Consider the following 19,789-nt stretch of genomic DNA (forward strand, 5'->3'; position numbering starts at 1 on the left):
CCTGACATTTCAGTAGGGATGCAGAATGCTGCACTTCTGGAAATGAGGGTCAAGATGTTCACACTGAAGGGAAGCAATTACAGTCAATATCTGAAATATGAAACGCTCCAGATTTAGCTTTTGAAATTCAACATATTTCTTCAATTAAATATTCAGTGCCTTCAACTATAAAAATCTCATGCAGATCACAAAGTAAAGTATTATGCTCTCCGGTGAAAGAGCATGTCAAGGCCAGAGTCAACACAACCCAGCTGCTCCGATGCAGGTTGTCACAGCTAATCATGTAGCTCGTTGCTCTGCCTTCTGCGTTGCAGGAAGGAATGCACCTAGTGCTGTAGGAGAGGCAGACTGCTGAAAAATGGTGGGTGTTTTTTTTTTAACATACAAATTCATAAAGTAGTTATCAGTGAGTAATTTCTGCTTTGGCAGATTCATAATGCCTTTTGGTATGAAAATCGAAACCAACTACATTCTCGACTACAGCACAGCCCTACATCATGCTTTTATACATGTACATAACAATGAAGCGAAACAGACACTAAAAACATTCTGGCAATAAATACTTTAGGACTTCATTAGAAAACCAAAAGGTCACATCTGATACATGAAAAAGTCAAATTATCCAGGCTGACATTTACAACTAATTTGAACTGACATTAGCATGAAAAATACAATTTTACCATGAGAAGTAGTCTTACCTATAAGTTTAAATCTGTCCTTTAACCATTAATGCTGAAAACAAAGCACTGAAAATATCTGCAGCCTTGCCAGTTCTATCTCAGTATTCTAGGGCAAAGCAATGTGAAGCAGACAATTAGCAGAAAATTTCAGCCCCTCATTACCAAGCAGAAGCTAACAGTAAGAGAAAAAAGCCAGGCGAGCAGATTACGGGCTCGGTCCAGCTGTGAGATATTCAGGCACCCATTACCGTGCAACCGGCTTATCCACGGATGTGAGCAAATCCCAGAGCCGATTTTGCAGCGCACACAGCGACGAGCCCGAGCATCCGTGCACCTCTCTGGGAAATGAGAGAGCCCTCTGCCTGCCTGCTAATTCACCGTCACTGGGAGAGAGAGAGAGACACGTTTTGCACAAAGCATCCGATCTTTCTGTGGACTTACTTTAGCTGTCGAGGTTCACAGTCAACTCCTGGCAGCAAGAGCCTGGCTGCCTGCCGTACGTCATCACTGTCCACCGAGAAGCTGCGACGGTGCCCGGCGTGAGCCACGGCGACCCGAATCCACTCCATCAGGGGCGGCAGCACGATGAACGGCCTGGGGGAGCACACAGACATCAGTGCTACGGTACAGAAAGCAAAACAACAGCTGTAGGGTGATATCTTGGGGGGGTGAGCGCATGGATGCATTTGCAATATACGGAAAGGATACAGAACACACGGAGAGAGAAGGAAAGACACAAAATGAAACCACAGAAGAGCAAACTAGCTCAGCAAATTTCATACGGGTCTAAATCAAGATGTCTCACCCTGTCTCTGGAGCAGGATTAGTCAAAATGTCAGATTTAGGAGCCACGCTCATCTATGGGGCCCCTGTGAGATCAGTGCACCCACATGCAAAGTCCTCCCCCACCTCTGCACCATGTGTCCCAGAAGAAGGCAGAAGCCAGCATAAGATGAAATCCTGCTCTGGGTGATGCACTGGGGCTGGGCACACTCCTTATTGCTCCACAAGGGTGGAGAGAGGGGACCCTGACCCCAAGTGCTGGGCACACGGAGGCAGTGGGCAAGGACATCTCCAGCATCTCCACTGATGCAATGTGCACCTCACCACAAAGTGGGACCTTGACAACTGCTCCCACTGGCATAATTTAAAAGCATCAGCAATCTGACTGGATCATCTCACTTTTATACCTATTGCTGTCTGTATCAAGTTGCTCTGTTCTGTTCTGCCACGTGAGCAAAACTACTGTCCCCAAAAGGCACAGTGGAACTTGGTCGCAGCCCCCATTCTGTCACTGCCAGTGTGTGGCCCCTGCCAGAGACACAGCCCTTCATTCCACCGCACCTGGCAGCCCCGTGTTCTAGCAGGAGCAGTCCATGCCTTACAAGTAGCACACAGAATGTAAAAAATAAAGCTGAACATCTTGGAAGGTCACTGCCCGGGAGATCACAGTGAACAAAACCTAGAGAGCAATGCAAGTCACACCAGTAGCTCTCCCATCCCAAATGGCTTTTGTGGACATCCCAGCACTGATGGAATCCTCTGTGGTGCATAAAAAAAGCAAAGCCTAAATGGAGAAGGGCTGAGGGAGGGTAGAAGGTATAGTGTAAAATTCTAAAATTATGAAATAATAATAATAAAAAAAATAAGTCTGCCCCAAAGCTACATGTGAGCTATGCTGAAAGTTCTGTACTTAGATACAACAGCTGAAAACTACGTAGACATAGTAAGATCATTCTGTCCAACCTGCAAAGAAGATACCACAGCTAAGAGATGTCAACAGAGATTGTTATAATAGATTAAAAAAAAAAGAAACAGAAAGAGAGAGATGAAGCTTGTAAATGACTGCTAAAGGAATGCCTGCAATTAACATGCTTCTACCTTCTCCTCCTGAACCTTCTACCTTTTATCATCCTTCCTCTGTGGCTCCTTTCTCCTGCTTAGCCATACATTCTGTGTTTATTAGCTCAGTAGCTCATTTTGTTAGTAGCATCATCACCTACTTCTGCTTCCTTCCTTTCTCCTTTTTATCTGATACTGCTTTGCCTGACTTGTCTTGCCTTCCGTGGTCCCTTCCAACAGAGGGAAACAAAAAAAGGCTGCATTAGGTACCCTGAGGACAAAAACTTTGCATTTGAAATACCTAACTTTACCCAAAACTAATCTACCCTGAGAAAAATGATTTAATCAAATGTTGATTCTGGAATGTCCTTTTCCTATTTATAGCTTTTTATGCCATTTATTTTTCTTTCTAAGAACCAACTTTCCAGAGCTCTGATATTAATATCCTTAAGGAGGGATGAGATATTTCAAAGGTGCTGAAGGACGCAGAAGCCCTAAGGCCACTGACTTTCCCTAGGACACCGGGTTCCCAATTCACATGGGTACGTAAACGAATAACCGCCTTCTGAAATATGACAACTTTTGCTGACTTGACACTTCCATTATTATTACATTCAAATGCATTTCCATCACCTCGGGACCAGGCTGCATTTCTTTCCCAACCTTCCCTTTCTCCAGACCAGCCAGTGCCATGGAAGGAGGCTGATAAGAAGAGAACAAACTCCCACAACCACTGTGATCAGATTTCCAGAACCGAGATGGATCACAGTGATGGCAGTGGTCAGAGGATGGAGAGGATGTGCTATTTCACCCTAAGGGGAATGAAGGACAAAAAAGAAGAGAATTCTGCTGCATGCTGCTCCAGGAGGCTGGCAGCAAAGGGCTCGGCAAGGCAGCTCCCTGCAGCCTGGACTGCTGGGAACAACTGATCGGTGGGAGTTGCTTTCATCACTCACGGAGCAAACAGAAAAGCAGTGCAAATCGTGCTGGAAGTGTAAAAATGCATATAATTACACACAGACCTTGTGCATTGGAAACAGTTAACAGGAAACTAAATTCTAGGCTATGGTTCGCCCTCCTGTAAAAGAGGCATCTCGGGCGCTCATTTATTCTCCCCTCTTGTGCAGGGCAGAAGTTCACCCAGCAGCAGATTTGCCCCACTGAGGTACTCAGGGCAAATAAAACTATTTACAGGAACTGAATCAACTCTGCTGCAAGATGTCATGTTTTCTCTCCTGATCTTGCAAGCTTCAGCAGAGAAATAGAAATGAATTTATTTGGTGCAATAAATCCTGAAAGGGAAGAGAAGCAGTGTTATAGGGAAGCTGCGGGATTTTCTCTAAAGGCCGGTTTTACTCTGCATGGGAGAATGTGGGATTCACTCAGAATATATTACATTCTTCTTTCCAAGGCAAAAAGCCCTGCCACTGCCTATCTGAGCATGTCAGGGAATTTGTGTTTTGAGAGGAGAACCAAATATGGTTGAGAGCAATAGGTTAAAAATACCCTTCAGGAGTCCATGCATCATGTGAAGTTGGTTGGCTTTTTTGTTGTTTTTTTTTGAATGCTATTTGTGTGCCAAAGGAGAAAGAAGATCACAAAGTTATAGGAAGGCGGCAATCCACAAGATAGCATGACATCAGCAAGTAATGTATCACTTTCCTTCCAAATGACACTCTGCAAAAACAGATCAAGCGAATGCATCGCATCATTTTATCACTCACAACTGATTTATCTCTGCTGCACAAAGGCAGACAGCAACAAGGAGATCCAGAGCAGAGAAGCAGGGATGTCACTGACCTCCTCCTCCAGCCTCTCTGCACCTGCGCTCAGCGGTAAGGGCACCCACCAGGCAACTTCCATGCACTGCTGGGAAGCTAAACATGATCTTAAGTCATGTCCTGCAAATGAATGGATTTTGGCATAAGCTTTGACATTTTTCTGAACTAAGGGAAAAACCGTCCCAGATGGGGATGCAGAGAGAGGTCTCTGTGCAGAGGCAGCCCTGGTCCCATGCAGAAAAGCTGCAGGGAGAGGAGAATAAAGAGCTCCCAAGGGGCCAGATTCTTCTCAGCACTGTCCCCAGTCCTTGGCATGGGGGCAGACAGATGATCCTCGAGCATGCCCTCACTGAGCTCCTGATTAAACTGAAGAGCATTATCAGGGCTGCTCTCACCACATTAGGACACCTATTCCTACAGGAGCAGCATCTCAGGCCTCCTTTCTCTTCCACACCTATTTCGGGCTCATGGGACACACTGGGGAGGTGACAGCACATACTCCGCTGCAACTGTGAAGGCCAAACTCTGACCTCATTGGCATTCCCTACTTCCCTGCTGCAGCCCCACACTACACTTCTCTCACAGCTATTTTGGGACAGTTCAGGACTCATGAGCTCCTCTGCCTTGCAGATAACTGCAGGCACAACCATCCTATCTTGGTCTCAGATGCTTCTTGCTGTCCCTCTCTCAGTTTCAGCAGATAGAAAGTGGCCACAGTTGTACAGACCTGACCTCGCTTTACCTTAAACACAGGTCACTGCTGGCATTTACAATTTTAAAAGCAGCAAGTGAGAGTGAGCAGTACTTCCACCAACAGAGTCACAGAACAGCCTGAATTCAAAGAGAGCACAAAGATCATGGAGTCCAACCCCCAGCTCCGCAAAGCACCACCCAGGAATCAGACCATATGTGTGACAGCAGTGTACCGTGCACCTTGAACTCCAGTAGTCTGAAGCCATGCCCACTCTCTGGTGCAGCCCCTGTCCCTGACCCCCAGCTGTCCCTCCCCTGGCACATCTCCATGCCATTCCCTCGGGCCCTGTTGCTGTCACACAGAGCAGAGCTCAGCGCTGCCCTTCTACTCCTGGTGAGGAGCTGCAGCCTCCATCAGGCCTCCATCAGCTCCTCTGTGCTGAGCAAATCAGGGTCCTCAGCTGCTCCTCACACACCTTGCCCTCCAGCGGAGAAGGGAAGGCTGTATCTTTACAAGTAAAGCATATTCAGACAAAGATGGAGAGATGTTTCTGCTTGCCGATATGAGTCAGCAAATTTAAAATGATGAAAAGATCTTTTCATTTGTTTGTCCCTAGCGTTTATATTTTCTTGCGTGTTGCTGAAAGAAAATCCCAAAAGCATTCTTGACTCTTACAGTCTTCTTTTAGAAAACACGATAAAATCATACATACAATGCTAGCCCATCTTTGGAGCTTATTGGAGACCAGAAAAGTACACTTTCCACAGTCCTTAGCAGACATTTTGGATGGGTTTCTGGGCTTCAAAACATGCATTTTATATTTAAGCCACAAACTTCTTGTCTTCCTTGAGAGCCAGCGATTCCCGTTGCGCTGCAGAGGTGCTGCACAGGGAGCCGGCTGCTCAACCCCTCTGTGACTCCAAAAGCTTCGCTAAGCACGGTCCAAGCCTCTGACAATGGCAGTTCTACATTTCACTCAGGCTGAAGGATCTGCCTAAGCAGAGGGAGCCATTCACCCATATGCTTTATGCACCCAGCCTGCAGCGCTTGGGTCTGCACCAAGTCTGCAAGTCACGGGCCTTCGGCTCACACCCAGGGGTTGGGCACGCAGTCCCTGTTGCCTCTCCTGCATGAGAGCATTTCTGGGCAAGACCTGAAACACAACCAAGTCAGAGTGATGACTTGTCCGGCAGCGACAGCAAGGAGATATTTCCCAAGCAGTTGTGACATCGGATGTGACACGCCTGGCTGCGACAGAAGTCCCTGGAAAGAAGCCAGCCGCAGGAGCGCTGACGGGAGCGCGGCGCAGAGCAGCCTCGGTGCTGTGCTCCTCTCAGCGCTGTGCAGAGTTTTCTCTATTTAACAAATCCTATAGCGATCACACGGACAGCTTAAGCCTCGCTTGATAAATTAGATTTAGAGTACGTCCCCAGCACCGCAAGGAGATGGTGTCTGACAGCCGAGCTACAAATGCTGTCTGTGCTGCTTTGTGTGCCATGTGCAATCCAGCACGCTGCAGGCAGCTGCCAATACCAATCCTGAAGCGATTTTTAACAAGTGGGAAGTTTGATACTTAGGATGCAAATGAAGGGGATGAACGAAGATGAATTTGGGATTCCCCTTCAGTGGCTCCCAGAGAAATAAGCAATGGCGATAACTTCTGAGTTTGGTGAGGCCATGGTTTTACCATGGGGTTAATACAAGGTTACGCCATATCAGCACGCCAAGCACGTGTAATATCTTCTGCAAACACACTGCAGGGTAAACCAGCTCCATAGCAGGACTTTCCCATTCTAATTTCTCCCAGAGGTGTAATGTTTGTGCTTTCTCCCCTCTCAGCAGCCACTCCTGAGGGGTCGCTCTGCGTTCTGATGGCCTCTGCCGCAGCCAGCTCCACAGAATGATTTAAAGCAGGGCCACATCTTCCTGGTTATGTTCTTAGTGAAATGGTTTTATGGCTATTCTATGGACACAGCTGTACCGAGTGCTGAAGGAACTGAGGAACTGCTGGGGAAGGCGCTTTGCTGCCTTGTGAGCAGAATTAATGGGTGGCCCTGGACAGGCTGAGTGCTGAGCCTCCACTTCTCAATGAGTTGTTAATGGGGAACATGGAGAGTTAGGAAGTCATGAGGACTTTGTCAATACAGCTGTGGGTAGAAGTGGGTAAGGAACCACTTAAGGAAAAAGCATCATACAAATCTGCAACTACAGATTCTGTGCTTTCCGGTACTTAAGAAATTACTTGCAATAATTTTGGAAGCCTAGAAGCAAAACACAACCACGGGACAGATCCTTTTATTAAACTAGAAGCAGCAAGCTAGAAAGAAATCTTGGCAACAGTGGTCTAATTGATAAACCCTTCCTTTTTTAATTCCCAGGAAAGAAGAAGAATTAACAAACCTAAATAATCCGCAGACACCCACAGGTGAGGGCACTGGAGGAATGATGGTTTCACAGACAATAAATGGCACAAGACAGTCATCTCCATTGCATCCTAGCTGGAAGAACAGTGGGCTCACAACAGATCCAAATCCCCTCATGTACTTTCACACCTGCTGAAATAGCCATCTACATGGTACCCAGGGCCATGAGATAATCCATCCCAGCAGGACTGGCTTGTGGTAGTGCCAACAAGACACAGGGTTTATTCAACTATGATCAAACTGAAAGGAAGATATGAATTTGGAGGTGGGGGGGACTGTCACACATCTGTCTTCTGGTTGGGTTTGCTGGAGCTTGGGAAGCAGGGAGTATTTTCCTGATCTTCTGAGAAATCCTAGCCACTTTACTACTCTCCCAGCCTCATTATTGCATAATATTTTTTCCCTTTCATTTTATGTGAAGACAACCATTATTATAAATAGACTGCATTCTTATTCCTTTACCTCCGTGAAGAGCAAACACAGAGAAACACTCCCTAGAAAATACTCCCTAGAAGCAAAGTGTTGGATTTATTCAAAGGTAAACATCCAATTTTATGCATCCCTTGAGACTTCAGAGGAGGTGTTGCTTTTTGTGCTAGAAAGTGCTAACCCAGGCAGGACTACAGTAATACTGGTTGCAGGAATTAGGCTCCAGCTTCCCTTCCACACCAGCTGCTGCAGAAGAACAAGCAGGGCATTTGCAGTTTTGTAACTCAACCCAATTCAACTGTGGTTGAGAGCCCAAGCCCAAGTGGACTAGAGATGGGTGAGAAGGAGTAAAAGCTCCCACGGGGCCACTGATCCCTGTGAGAACTTGGGGAGTTCTCTGACCACATCTCATAACGCTCTCCCCATCCTGTGCATGCATGGTCAGGAAAGAGGGCCAAAACAGTAGCCAGGTTGTCTTCAAATGAGCCAAGGACAACCCTCGCTCCAAGAAAATACTGTCTGTGGCCAGATCCACTCAGTTTCTGGCTTCTCTGCACCAGCCAGGACCCAGAGAGGCCAGGGAAGGGGGAAATTGCCTGGATCTCCTTCCTTCTCTCTCTGTGCTTCTTCCAACATAAAAGTCATTGTCACAGCCGAAGGAAAAGAGACGGAATAAGGAACAGAGATAAGGCTTCAAGCCTGCAAATATTGTGCATATAAAAATGTCATGTTTAACAAACCCACTTCCTCATAATGCATAAAAACCCACCACGGAAACTGAAAACACTAGAAATAAGTCATGGACCATAAAGCACGCCTGCATATAGCACTGATATGTCTTTGACTGGAAATATGAAGGGAGGGTTCTCACTAAATAGAAATCAGCTGAACAGGATTACTTGCTGGGCAGTCCAAGATACTTGCATCCAGCTGGTGCTGGTGAGACATGCTACACAGCGCATCCAGTGGAAATATCTCGGCACGTGCTTACCCCTGCATCACTTCCACTTGTGTTTTCCAGCACTAAGTACAAACGCATGTTTGATTGGGCAATAGAAGGAATATCTGTTCCTTCCAAAATTGACCACATACTCTTGGCAGTAACATTGAGTACTTACTTTGGCCCTAACCGCACACCACAGTTGTTAAACCGGTCTTCCAAAGGAAGACATTTTGCCAAACGGAATACTCGTAATATAGCAAAGAAGAGAAATTGCATCTGGCTTTATATAATCAGCATTTCAATTGCTCTAACAAAGAGAAGATATATTAAGACTACCTCAGGAAAAAGAAAACCTATTAAAGCAAATGCTTAATGAGATTCTACAAATATTCCTTCCCCTTTCACCTTCCACAGGAAAGTCTTTAGAAATTTTACAAAACCAGAGGCTCACTATTACTTACCTTTAGAGTTCCACTGGTCCTGATGGCATTACTGCCACGGATGGTGACTACAGATCAGGTGAGAATATATTCTTATTTCAGTCACCACTTTTAGCACAGCGCTAACCACGAGAGCTCTTGCTCATGAGTTAGGCCTTCTGCAAGAGCTAGGTTGGCTAACAATTCATGTAATAAAACTATTTTAGAAAGATATAAAAATACTGGGTTCTTTTAGCTTCCCTTCTGTTTTCTTTCATACGTGAGAATCAATAGAGTAAAAACCAAAGACCACTTTAACTGAGTGACCCAAACTTGGAAAGAAACAAAATGCCACCCAAAGGAAAATGGCAAAGTTCCCAGTAGCATCACTAATGCCAGAGTTTCATCATGTCTGATTTTCTACGAATCAATATAAAAATATTTCAATGAAGATATTATATAGCACTTACGGTTACATATATAATGACATTCTCAAACACTGCTTTTGGGATGCAAACTTCATATTAAAACAATAACCAAGCCCCATACATGCAACTGTCAGTGCACATGTGCATCAGTTTGGCTCACACATACAGCATGATGCATCAGGACATGAATGTGGAGTTCAGCTTGCATTTGCACCACCATGATACACCACCCTAAGCATGAATATCCATCTCTTTTCAAGCACTGGTCACTCCTCTCATCTCCTCAGTGACAACTCCTGGTTCAGGAAAGTGAAATAACAGAACATGCCTCAGACCACAAGTGGAGGCAGAGCTTGGCTCTTGTTACTAGAGAGGCTGCTGTGTTTTTGTTGAGATGACTTTATTTACATTTCCTTTCTTTATAAATATTCTGAGTCAGGACTGAGTCTTGAACTTGCTCCTTCTGCCCTGGTTGATACTAAAGGATGGATGAAGGCGGGAGAGCTGGATGCAGCCATATCCCCAGCAGGACACCCCACAGACTGGGCAGGAGCTCACAGCCCCCAAGTTCCTCTTGTGCTGAGTATATAACATACCCCCACACCTTGCTCAACTGGGGCTCTGCGTCTTTAACAACCCCTCCTTGCTACACACTACTCTACTCATTTTCCACTTCCCAAATCACAGCTGTCAAATCCTATTAATGTATAGAAAGACACATTTAAACCCAGACCTGCTATGCCAGAAATAGAAGTTCTCATTTTCTTTTCCAAAACATAGAATAGCTGAGCAACAAAGAAAGAAAACGGAAATCTCTACCAAGTGCACATCTGGAACCAATTTGCTGAATGTAGCCACTGGGTGTCACTTTTGATATATATTGGGTCAGCCATGGAGCACTTCAGCAAGAGAAACGGGATTTCAAAAAGGTGATCCCAAACCGAAACAGACTGCTCTGCAGCCTCCTATGCACAAGCTGCAATTAGCAATTAGCCAGCAACGCTGATTTATCAGCAAAATGTCTTCACAAAGATATTAAACAAACTCTAAGGTGGCTCTTACCTCTCAGTCTGCAGCGTAACTTTTGATGGTTCCACATTTGGGTTTTCCCACTCCATCTGTGGGCAGTGCATGAAGTAGCAGAGAGTGTACAAAGCCTCCGGCTCCCAGTAGAGTGATCCCTGCTTCTGGTGCATCGGTGTGCCATTCCCGTGCTGCTTGGCATTCAGTGGCTGGAGGTGATGCATGGCTCGGGATACGAGGTCACCTGGAAAGCAAGACATGGGTGAACACTGGGATTTTACCTCTCTCTCTTTCCCTTGTGCTACTGTATTTCCCCCTAGTTTTCAAACCAATAGGTGCATCGGGTTGTTTTCCCTTGCCACTTAATTTTGGTGAACCTAAACAGTAACAGGTAGAATCTGTGCAATATTAATCACCAGACTTGGTTGTTTACACAGTGTGGTGACATATCTGGGCTGCAGATGAGCCCCTAAAGGGATGTGTGAATACATTGTGCTCAGTGAGCATAAGCAGTGTCAGGCTGGCCCATGTCAACACTGCCACAAGAGCCAATCCACTGGGGCCAGGGACAACAGCCCTTGGAGAATGCCAAACTCCTGCTTCCAAAAGTTACAGAATCACAAAATGACTGAGATTCAAAGGGACCTCTGGATCCATCTGCTCCAGTCCCAGCTCAAGTAGGGATACCCGCAGGCCCTGGTCTGGGTATGCTCAGTCACTATCACACTATTACAGTATTTCCTGTCTCCTGTGTTTGTTTGTGCCCACTGCCTCTTGTTCTGATAACACTGCAAAGAGTCCTCTTGAATCCTCCCTTCATATATTCGCACAAAGTGATGAGATCCCCCGAACTTCCTCCTCTCCAGACTGAACAACCCCTCCTCTCTCAGACTCTCCTTATACAGGAGGATTTAATTGGACACTCTCTAAGTAAGTTGTATGTCCCTTCTATACTGGAGAGCCCAGAACTGCACCCAGCATTCCAGGTGTGAACTTGGCAGGGTAAATGAGAGAGGAAGGATCACCTCCTACACCTGCTGGCAATACTCTTCTTAATGCAGCCCAGGATACCATTAGCCTTCTCTGTAGCAAGGGAACATTGCTAGCTTCAACTTGGTGCCCACTGGGACCCCTACATCCTTTTCATACTAAGCTGCTTTCCAGCAAAGTGTCCATGCTCCATGCACTTCCGCTTGTTGAACAGCATGAGGTTCTTGTCAGCCCACCTCTCCAGCCTGTCTATGGATGGCAGAATAACCTTTGGTACATCAGCAGCCACTACTCCCAGTTTTCTTATAAACAAGTCTGCAAACTTGCTGTGGGTAAACTGCCTGGAATCCAGATCATTAATGAAGATGTTGAAGAGGACTGGACCTACTGCCAGGCCCAGAGGACATGGCGTGTGAATAGCCTCCCTTTGGACATTGTGTCATCTTCCCAAAATCCAGTCCCTTAGCCCCACAGGGGCGGTTGCTGCCCAAAAAACAAGGAGGACTTACACTATGGGCCTGTGAGCAGACTCAACTCCATGGCTCTGGAAAACAAGGCCTAAGTCACATCAGAAATGTGCAACTGCAATAACAATTTCTAAGTCCAAGTTGGACTGGGAAACTTCACGTTTGTTGAACAGGAAGTCAGAGAATTGGGCTCACCTGAGCTATTCAGGAGATAAGAGAATGGAAAATGGCTGATTAGAAAGATGCCTGTTGTCTCCCTCTATGATTATGTGATTCTGAAAGTTTCCTTGCATTACAGGTATGGGAAATAAGCCACAATCCGCTAACCTATGATTATGTTAGCAGGCAAATATACAGGCAGGAGTATTGACTCTCTAAGCACTGTGCTGATTGTAACTAATTAACTAAATCATCTCCCTCTGAGGCAGTAGATTTTATGACATTAGCTGTCTAGTGACCACTATATAAAAGACAGCAAAACAATTTTGGTTATAAACTGCCTGTTTTTACATCTTCAAATCATTCTGAAAGTTCTTTGGGGGGAAACAATGATCTCTGATCAAATCGGAAGGATTGTTTTAAATGAAAATCTGAGCAAAAGCCCTTTGGGTCATCCTTGAGCTACGCATAAGCAAGTGATGGGGTAAAGAGAGCATAATTTTCTGATGCTAAGAGAAAGAAACACAGGTTTTCTCATTTTTGGTTTTCCTAAATGACCACAGAGAAGTTGGAAACATACACCGAGGTAGGAACATAACACAAAATTTGAATACAAACAAAAAAGCTGAATAATGAACCCAAGGGCAAACTTTTAGCACCATTTTGTTTGTGTGCAAGGCAAAGCAGAAGTTCTCTTTTGTTTTCTTTTGCGAAGCCCCGCTCCTCTTACCACATCACAGTGCATTGTCTCTCCCCAGCCTGACTTGCACAGGGAATGCTGCTGCTGAGATAATGTGCACCAGGAAGGATGGATACATCTCATCTAAAAACATTCAGCCCAATTCTCCAAAAACAGAGTCTTAAAGTCATGAACAGAAGGAAACCGCTGGCATGAGAAAACTGCCGAGTCCATGATTTCAGGGTTTTGACACAATTTTTGCTGCACTCTGCAATATTCTTCTGATTCAAAGCTTTCATTTAAAAATAGTTTCTGCCTTTTCCCACCGCCAGGAAATAGTCACGATAGGACCAGTCTTTCAGTCCTGCATATACATAATCTTCAAGAGAAGCTGTGCGTGTAGAATACCTGTAGAATCAGGCCCACCAGTGAAACAGATGTGCTTGAAGTCATGACTGAGGACTGTATCAATCCTGCTCCAACTCATCTATAGGCAAACAGTGGCAAAGTTTGGGACACTTCACTCACCCCACTCTGTCACAGGATGCTAGCCAAGATCACTGGGAGCAGAAGCCAATTCTTCTTCTCCAAAAGGAAAAGATAAAAAGATGTTGTAGATGTGCTAAGTACAACATCCAGCTTTAGCAATAGTAGCAAGCAGAAAAAAGATTCACTAAATGCAGTCTTTTCAGACCCAAGCAACCGAGGTGCTGCTGCATGTGGTTACAGCTAGACACATGAACAGTCAGAGTTAAATGGATTGAGACGGTATGCATCAGAGAACCCCTCTGGTTTCTGTACCAAAAGATAAATAAAATCAGGATACAGTTTAGGCCAAGACTCAGTCAGCAACATTACTTCACCCACATTCCTCAGAGTCCCAAGGCGATGCGACTTGTATGACACATCCAGCACTGAAGGGAATGGCACGCTGAGTAAGGAGAAGCAGCAGCAGAAGGAATGACGAGTGCAGGGCAGCCAGCTCAGCATCACTGCTGATGCAAGGCTGGAGAAACTCAAGCCTTACTGGGATTGATGGCAAAACTCCAATCAATTTCAACATGACCAGGAGTTCATCCTTTTATTCTGTATTTCCTCAGTTGCTTCTTAAGAAACCTAAACCAATTCAAGCCATTAAAGCTGAATTAATGCTTCTTATGCATAAAGTATCATTTAATTACATTATACCAAGAATTGATTAGCTTAGATCTTGCTTTACCCTTTGCTATGTTATCTCTGGCTACACTTTAAATAAATGCTGTACTAACAATTATTATAACATTCCTCTATCAGACACAACTCAGGGCTTTAATAATCAATACATATAAAGCACTGAGCTTCACAGAGGGCATTAAGTAAGCATAGAAAGCCATATTATGAGCTTGCTGTCTAGTGGGCCAAACACTGGAAGCAGGACAGGAATCTCTGGTTTCAGTTTTATTCCGCTGTGTAACCTTGGAGCAGCCACCACACCCCCAGTGCCCTTCTCTATTCCAGCCACATCAAGCTAAAGTGCCAAATCTTCAGGGCAGAGACAGTGTCTGAGCACATCAGGGCTGAGGAGGGACCTGGCAGGCATGCACACTGTACAGCAGTACTTAATACGTACTCTGTAAAATGTGGAGTAGTGTAACAGCTGGTTTGAGATGCACGTGCACACTTTCAGTCCCTGCGACATTTTGCTTTGTCTGTTCTTCCTCACTAAGATGCTACTGCTTCTCTATTTGCTTCCAACAGAGAATGCATCACATTCAGTAGCTTTATTCACTGATCTTGAAACTCTTCCTGGCTCCAGCCCACACAGTCCATGCACATGCAGCTCCCTGGTGGGACTCCCTGCTCTGGCCTTCAGCAGTCCCTCAGCCAGCTCAAGTCTCAGTGCAGAGCCCAGCCTCACCTCCATGCTGAAGCAGGCTCTCCTTGCCAGCTGTAAGAGCCACATCGAGGGCAACCTTGAATTTGAGGCCAATTATAGAGAGGGAAACTCCCTGTTCATCACTGTGTCAGCCAGCTCTGCTCTTCAGAGCTACAGCAATGCTGTGTAAGGTGAACTCACCTGCTCACAGCATTGCTGGCTCTTGTGTGCTTGTACAGCTTGCAGTTTTGCATGCTTTCCCTTCACTCCTGATGGGTACATGTGAGAATCCCAGCTTCTGGCCCTCAGAATACATCTCAAACATATGAGCTGAGTGTATCCAAAAAGCCAATAAACCCCAAGTGCGACACTGCCAAAAAAACTAAAATAAATCCCAGACTGGAGTTGTTCTTATAAGCCACTGATGCTGCTCCTGATGGCTGTGGTGTCATGATGCAGGGGGCTGGGCAGGCATCCACACCCCATATCCCCTGCACTCCCTCCTGCCCCTGTGCCATGGGCTGCAACCCATCTGCGGAGCAGACCGCGGAACTGAGCTGCCTGATGAAAAACCTTGCCAACATGACTTTGTTTTTAATTTAAACCAAATAAACACTTCCACAATTTATGCAACGCGAGCCAAATGAGCCGCCACACCAACTGTTGTGCTGGCAGAACTGGGGAAAGGAAGACATCACATCGTGTGGGACAGACAAGAAACGAGCAGCGAAGTGGGGGGACGTGCGGGCGTGCTTGTGTTTTGAAGCTAGGAAGCCAGAACTGGAGGGAAGGCTCCTGGAGCACAGCAAAGGCAGTGGCAGTCCCAGGATGAGCTTGGCAGCCCTGAGGAGAAACCCAGGTTAGGCCTGCCTGCCAGCAAACGGACACAGAAAGTGGGGCTACATCCACCAGCACTACGGCCTTCCTACGACTGCGAGAAAGGCCCCTCAGTGCTTTTTATGAACTTAAGACCCACATGCATACATTTAATTTGAAGATTCAGAATGTTATGTAACATGCGTGCCGTGACACGGGCCTGGTTTAAGGCCATACTGAATATTTAAGGAATAGCTTCACTGACTGCAAGTTGGAGATGTGATGTGACAGGGAAGGTTAGGCTGCATGGGGGTGCTACGTTCAGCAACCCGCAGCACGCAACTGGAATGTACCAGCCCTCTCTACAGGGACCAGCTAAACATTTTTTGATGATGAATGCCTTCAGAAAAACCCGTTACCATCTCTTTTTATTTTAGACCCCAGTGCTTACAAAATAACGTGTCTATTTTGCATTGTTCAACAGAGAATAGGAGAAAAAAAAGCAGAAAAACAACAAGAGGAAGAAGGAGGAAATGACAGATGCCCAATATTCCTCTTCTGACAAGCATCCTACAGGATTTTATGGTCTGACATGCTGGACCTGATCTTACAAGCCCACTTGCTTAGGAACAGGCTCAGGGATAGAGCTGTGCATCCTAAAATGTTCAGTTGGGTGTGTGCTTGCACAGCCAGGCCCAACTGGTGAATGATGCTGGGCTGATCCTTGCTGAGCCGCTCCCAATGACACTAGTCTCAAGTTTTTCTTGTTCCAAGAGCAACTCAGAAACAATATTTCTACACCCGGTTGTTCAACCCATGTCATTCCTTCAAAGCTCAGGGAAGGATCTCTGGTGCCACCACAGATTTCTTCAGGCGTGAGCCTAGGGCACTGAGCAGTAGGCCGTATTTATTATAGAGCACATGTGAGAACATACTGCAAGCAGAACCTGTTGGTTCATCAACAGTGGTCTGATCACCCCTCTGGTTCTTCATCACTCCAGTGTGTGTGCTGACCTGCTCTGGAGAGTCATGTCCTGCAGTGGGGCTTATGGAGAGCAGGCATTGCTGCTTCACACTGTTCCCTGGGTGAACATGTTCTCCTGAAAGAATGGGACAGAGCCATAAGCTGCAGTTCTGTCCATCCTTCAGAGCTGTCCGCATGATCAGGAGAAGTTTGGGATTGAGAGCTGCACTTCAGATACCAAATTCCATAGCACGGCCAGCAGTTTCCAAAGTTTGCCCCCTTACAATCACACGACTCAGGTTCCAATTCCCTTTCTTGATATGGATTCATCTCACAGCTCAGCGTTAAGGCCCTGGATCTACAGCTTTTGCTCAGGGCCAGCTCTAGAGAGACTGTGTTGAAAACATGAATTATAACCCTGATAAAAAAATTGAGAACTATCCAGTTAGATTGCTATCTGGTAGCCATGGCATCCTGCATCCTCCCTATACTGTAGCGAAGTCTCTCTCCCTTCCTGCCTGCCTGTTGCATCTGGTTTCTGCATCAAAGTGATGTATTGCTACAGCTCACCCAGGCGTGTGCCTGTGAGCGCATGAATGCAGGTGAATACAAGCAGTTTAACAGCGCCTCTTGTATGACAGCAGAGTGCCTGCAGTCATCTGCTCAGTCAGCTGCCCAAAGCATCCACACATTGATGATTCCAGCTGCACTGCTCCTACACGTTTGCTCAGTCTCTGAAGTCCATCCATCTGTATGTCTCAAAAATCAGCTAAGCAAAAACTGCTTGAGCAAAACTTTCCCTCAGATGATTTACTGGAGGTCTTCATTGCTAACTCCCATCTGTACTAGGAAAGGAGTCTGCAGAAAGCTGGGGTGGGGGCACACAAGAAGGTGTCTATCACATTACTGTTTGCACACATCACCTATATTCTAAAATGGAGCTATGCTATTCTTGGCATACAGTATACTCCAAATCCAAAAGCCAGCCTCCTGGGGCTATGGGTGCACTTAGGGTGGCATAACACACAGTCACTGGAATACCCTGCCTGCTGCAGAATCATCACCAAGCTCACCTTGCAGTAATCTCCTCATTTCTGTCATATCGGCTTGTCTACGGCACCAGCGTTGTGCCTCAGTGTGAAATTGCTCCCTGCAATCCCAGGTAATTTTTTGTTTTCCTAACAGCCACTTATCTCTCCTATAGAAAAGCAGGGGAAGCTCTGAATTTGGTACCAAAAGATGGGACCAGCCAATTTCAGCTCTACTGTGCCCCCCAGCAGATCATTTAACCTTTTATCTCGTCTTATCCCACCATCACAAGAAGGTTCTATTTATATGACAGAGTACGTGTTTGTGTGCAATTTAGTGTTTGTAAAGCCTTTGAAGATAGAAAAAGGATTGAATATATCCCATTAAAAAGCCACAATAATGAATAAACCTTTTCAACTTTACATACCCATTAGAATAATATTCTTACTTTCAAAATCTCTTATCCAACGAGACAAGCACAATGTTTACATTTGACTCCCCTCATACAATGTCAGCTCCAAACAAAACAGCCTTTGACTGAGAAGTTCATCTCTTAACCTAAGGCAGAGCCCTTCACTCTGCCTTTCTGGACCACCATAACTGGATTTTTCTCGGACCTGATGTGGACCCATTCACTGAATTATGAGCCCCACGTGCCTGAGCAGGCCAGGACAAGCATATTCACTCTGCCCCAGCTGACTGCCTGTGGTCTGCACAGCACAAGCTGGGATGGTAGCAAACTCAAAGAAAGGAAAATGCTGCGTTAAGAGTTTGTACCTCAAAGGTGATTTTTGCAGGGGTGTCCTGAGCTGATTTGTTGGGTTTTCAGGGGAGAGTGGTGGAGGGCTGGAGTTCCAGAATCCCCCCATCCAACAAGATGATGACTGTACTGTCAGCAGTGACAGCCGTATTGTCACATCTAGGGGGTATCCACTAAAGCTGTCAGCTCTGTGGTCAAACTCCACACTGAAGGGAGCACTGCTGTATGAATTTCAGCATTCAGCCAGTATCTCTGCTTAGCTCTGCACTGCACTGAGAGAACTGTTCATCAAAAAAAAAAAGCTCTGGTCTTTCTCTACAGTGCTGCTTAGTCTAAGAAAAATATCTGACAAACAGTGCTTTTGTTCTGGCAGTAAATAAGCACAGCACTTACAACAATTCTCCTTCAGATGCCAACCTTCCAGCGATCACTTTTATCCCAGCATTTCCTTAAGCCTGGACTTTACCTCTTACTTACAATATAGGAATAAATTTGTATGGCTCCTGCTGCCCTCCTCCCTGTTAGTTGTACAGGATTGAGGCTAGATGAAAAGACAAGGGAGGGGATGCTGACTTTCATCATCTCTTTGGCTGGGGCTGAGAGCAGAAATGAAAAACAGTGTTGGTATGTACAAGCACATTTCTACTAACACTGGAGCAGTAAAACTTCCTTTCATCCCTAGAGTGTGCCAAGATCTACTAGGAGTCTGTTATTTTGGAAATGCATACATTCAGCACTGTGGAGGCACAGAGAGGATGATGGGGAAGGGCAGCGTTTTTCCAATGGTGAAAAGGAAAACCTCAGTGAGACCTGAGTGGTGATGTGGAGGAAATACCAGCTTGAACATCAAAGTTGGAAGCTGTTTAAGTTAAACATAATTCAGAGACTATGAAGTGCTGAGATCAGCAGGGTTTAGTTACATCTTCACCTTCAGATTACCCCAGTTTAAAAGAAAAACACCTACTCATCCCAGTTAACGCTCAAGAGTAACACCTCCCCATTATCAATCACCGTGGTTTGCACAAGGCTGGATAGCCAACTTCTTACCGGCCAGAGAGACCTGGCCATCCCTGGACCCAAAGCAGGCCTCAAGCAGAGATCTGCTTCTGTCTAAAGAGGAGGGAGATTACAGAGAAAAACAAAATCCAGAAGAATTCTCCTAGTCTGGAAATATTTTCTCTAAGAATAAACAGTGAAATACTGTCAAGCTGCTCTTTTAAATCCTATTATTTTAGCTGTGCTTCAGTTCTTCCCAATGTTCTCTATATAATAAGCATTTCAAATGAAATGACATTATTTTAAAACACACTGTAGTAGGCAATTACAATTCCTGAATACTAAAATGCCAATATAACATAGGCAAAATTTACTGTTGTTCCTTAACTTTCTGCCATGTTCATTATATTTT

General features: G+C 45.5%; 1 protein-coding gene across 4 annotated transcripts in view; it reads right to left on the bottom strand.

The window, feature by feature from the left end:
- ABTB3 (ankyrin repeat and BTB domain containing 3) overlaps window positions 1–19,789 on the bottom strand; it is a 175,155-nt gene that overhangs the window by 58,437 nt on the left and 96,929 nt on the right. For all 4 annotated transcript variants that reach the window (XM_072328589.1, XM_072328580.1, XM_072328572.1 and 1 more), the window contains exons 3-4: window positions 10,702–10,906; window positions 1,122–1,274 (exon numbers count right to left, since the gene is read on the bottom strand). In XM_072328589.1, the coding sequence (XP_072184690.1) occupies window positions 1,122–1,274; window positions 10,702–10,906 (358 nt within the window). The remainder of the gene's footprint in view (window positions 1–1,121; window positions 1,275–10,701; window positions 10,907–19,789) is intronic.

Source organism: Excalfactoria chinensis, chromosome 1 (assembly GCF_039878825.1).
Source record: "Excalfactoria chinensis isolate bCotChi1 chromosome 1, bCotChi1.hap2, whole genome shotgun sequence".
Lineage (NCBI taxonomy): Eukaryota > Metazoa > Chordata > Aves > Galliformes > Phasianidae > Excalfactoria > Excalfactoria chinensis.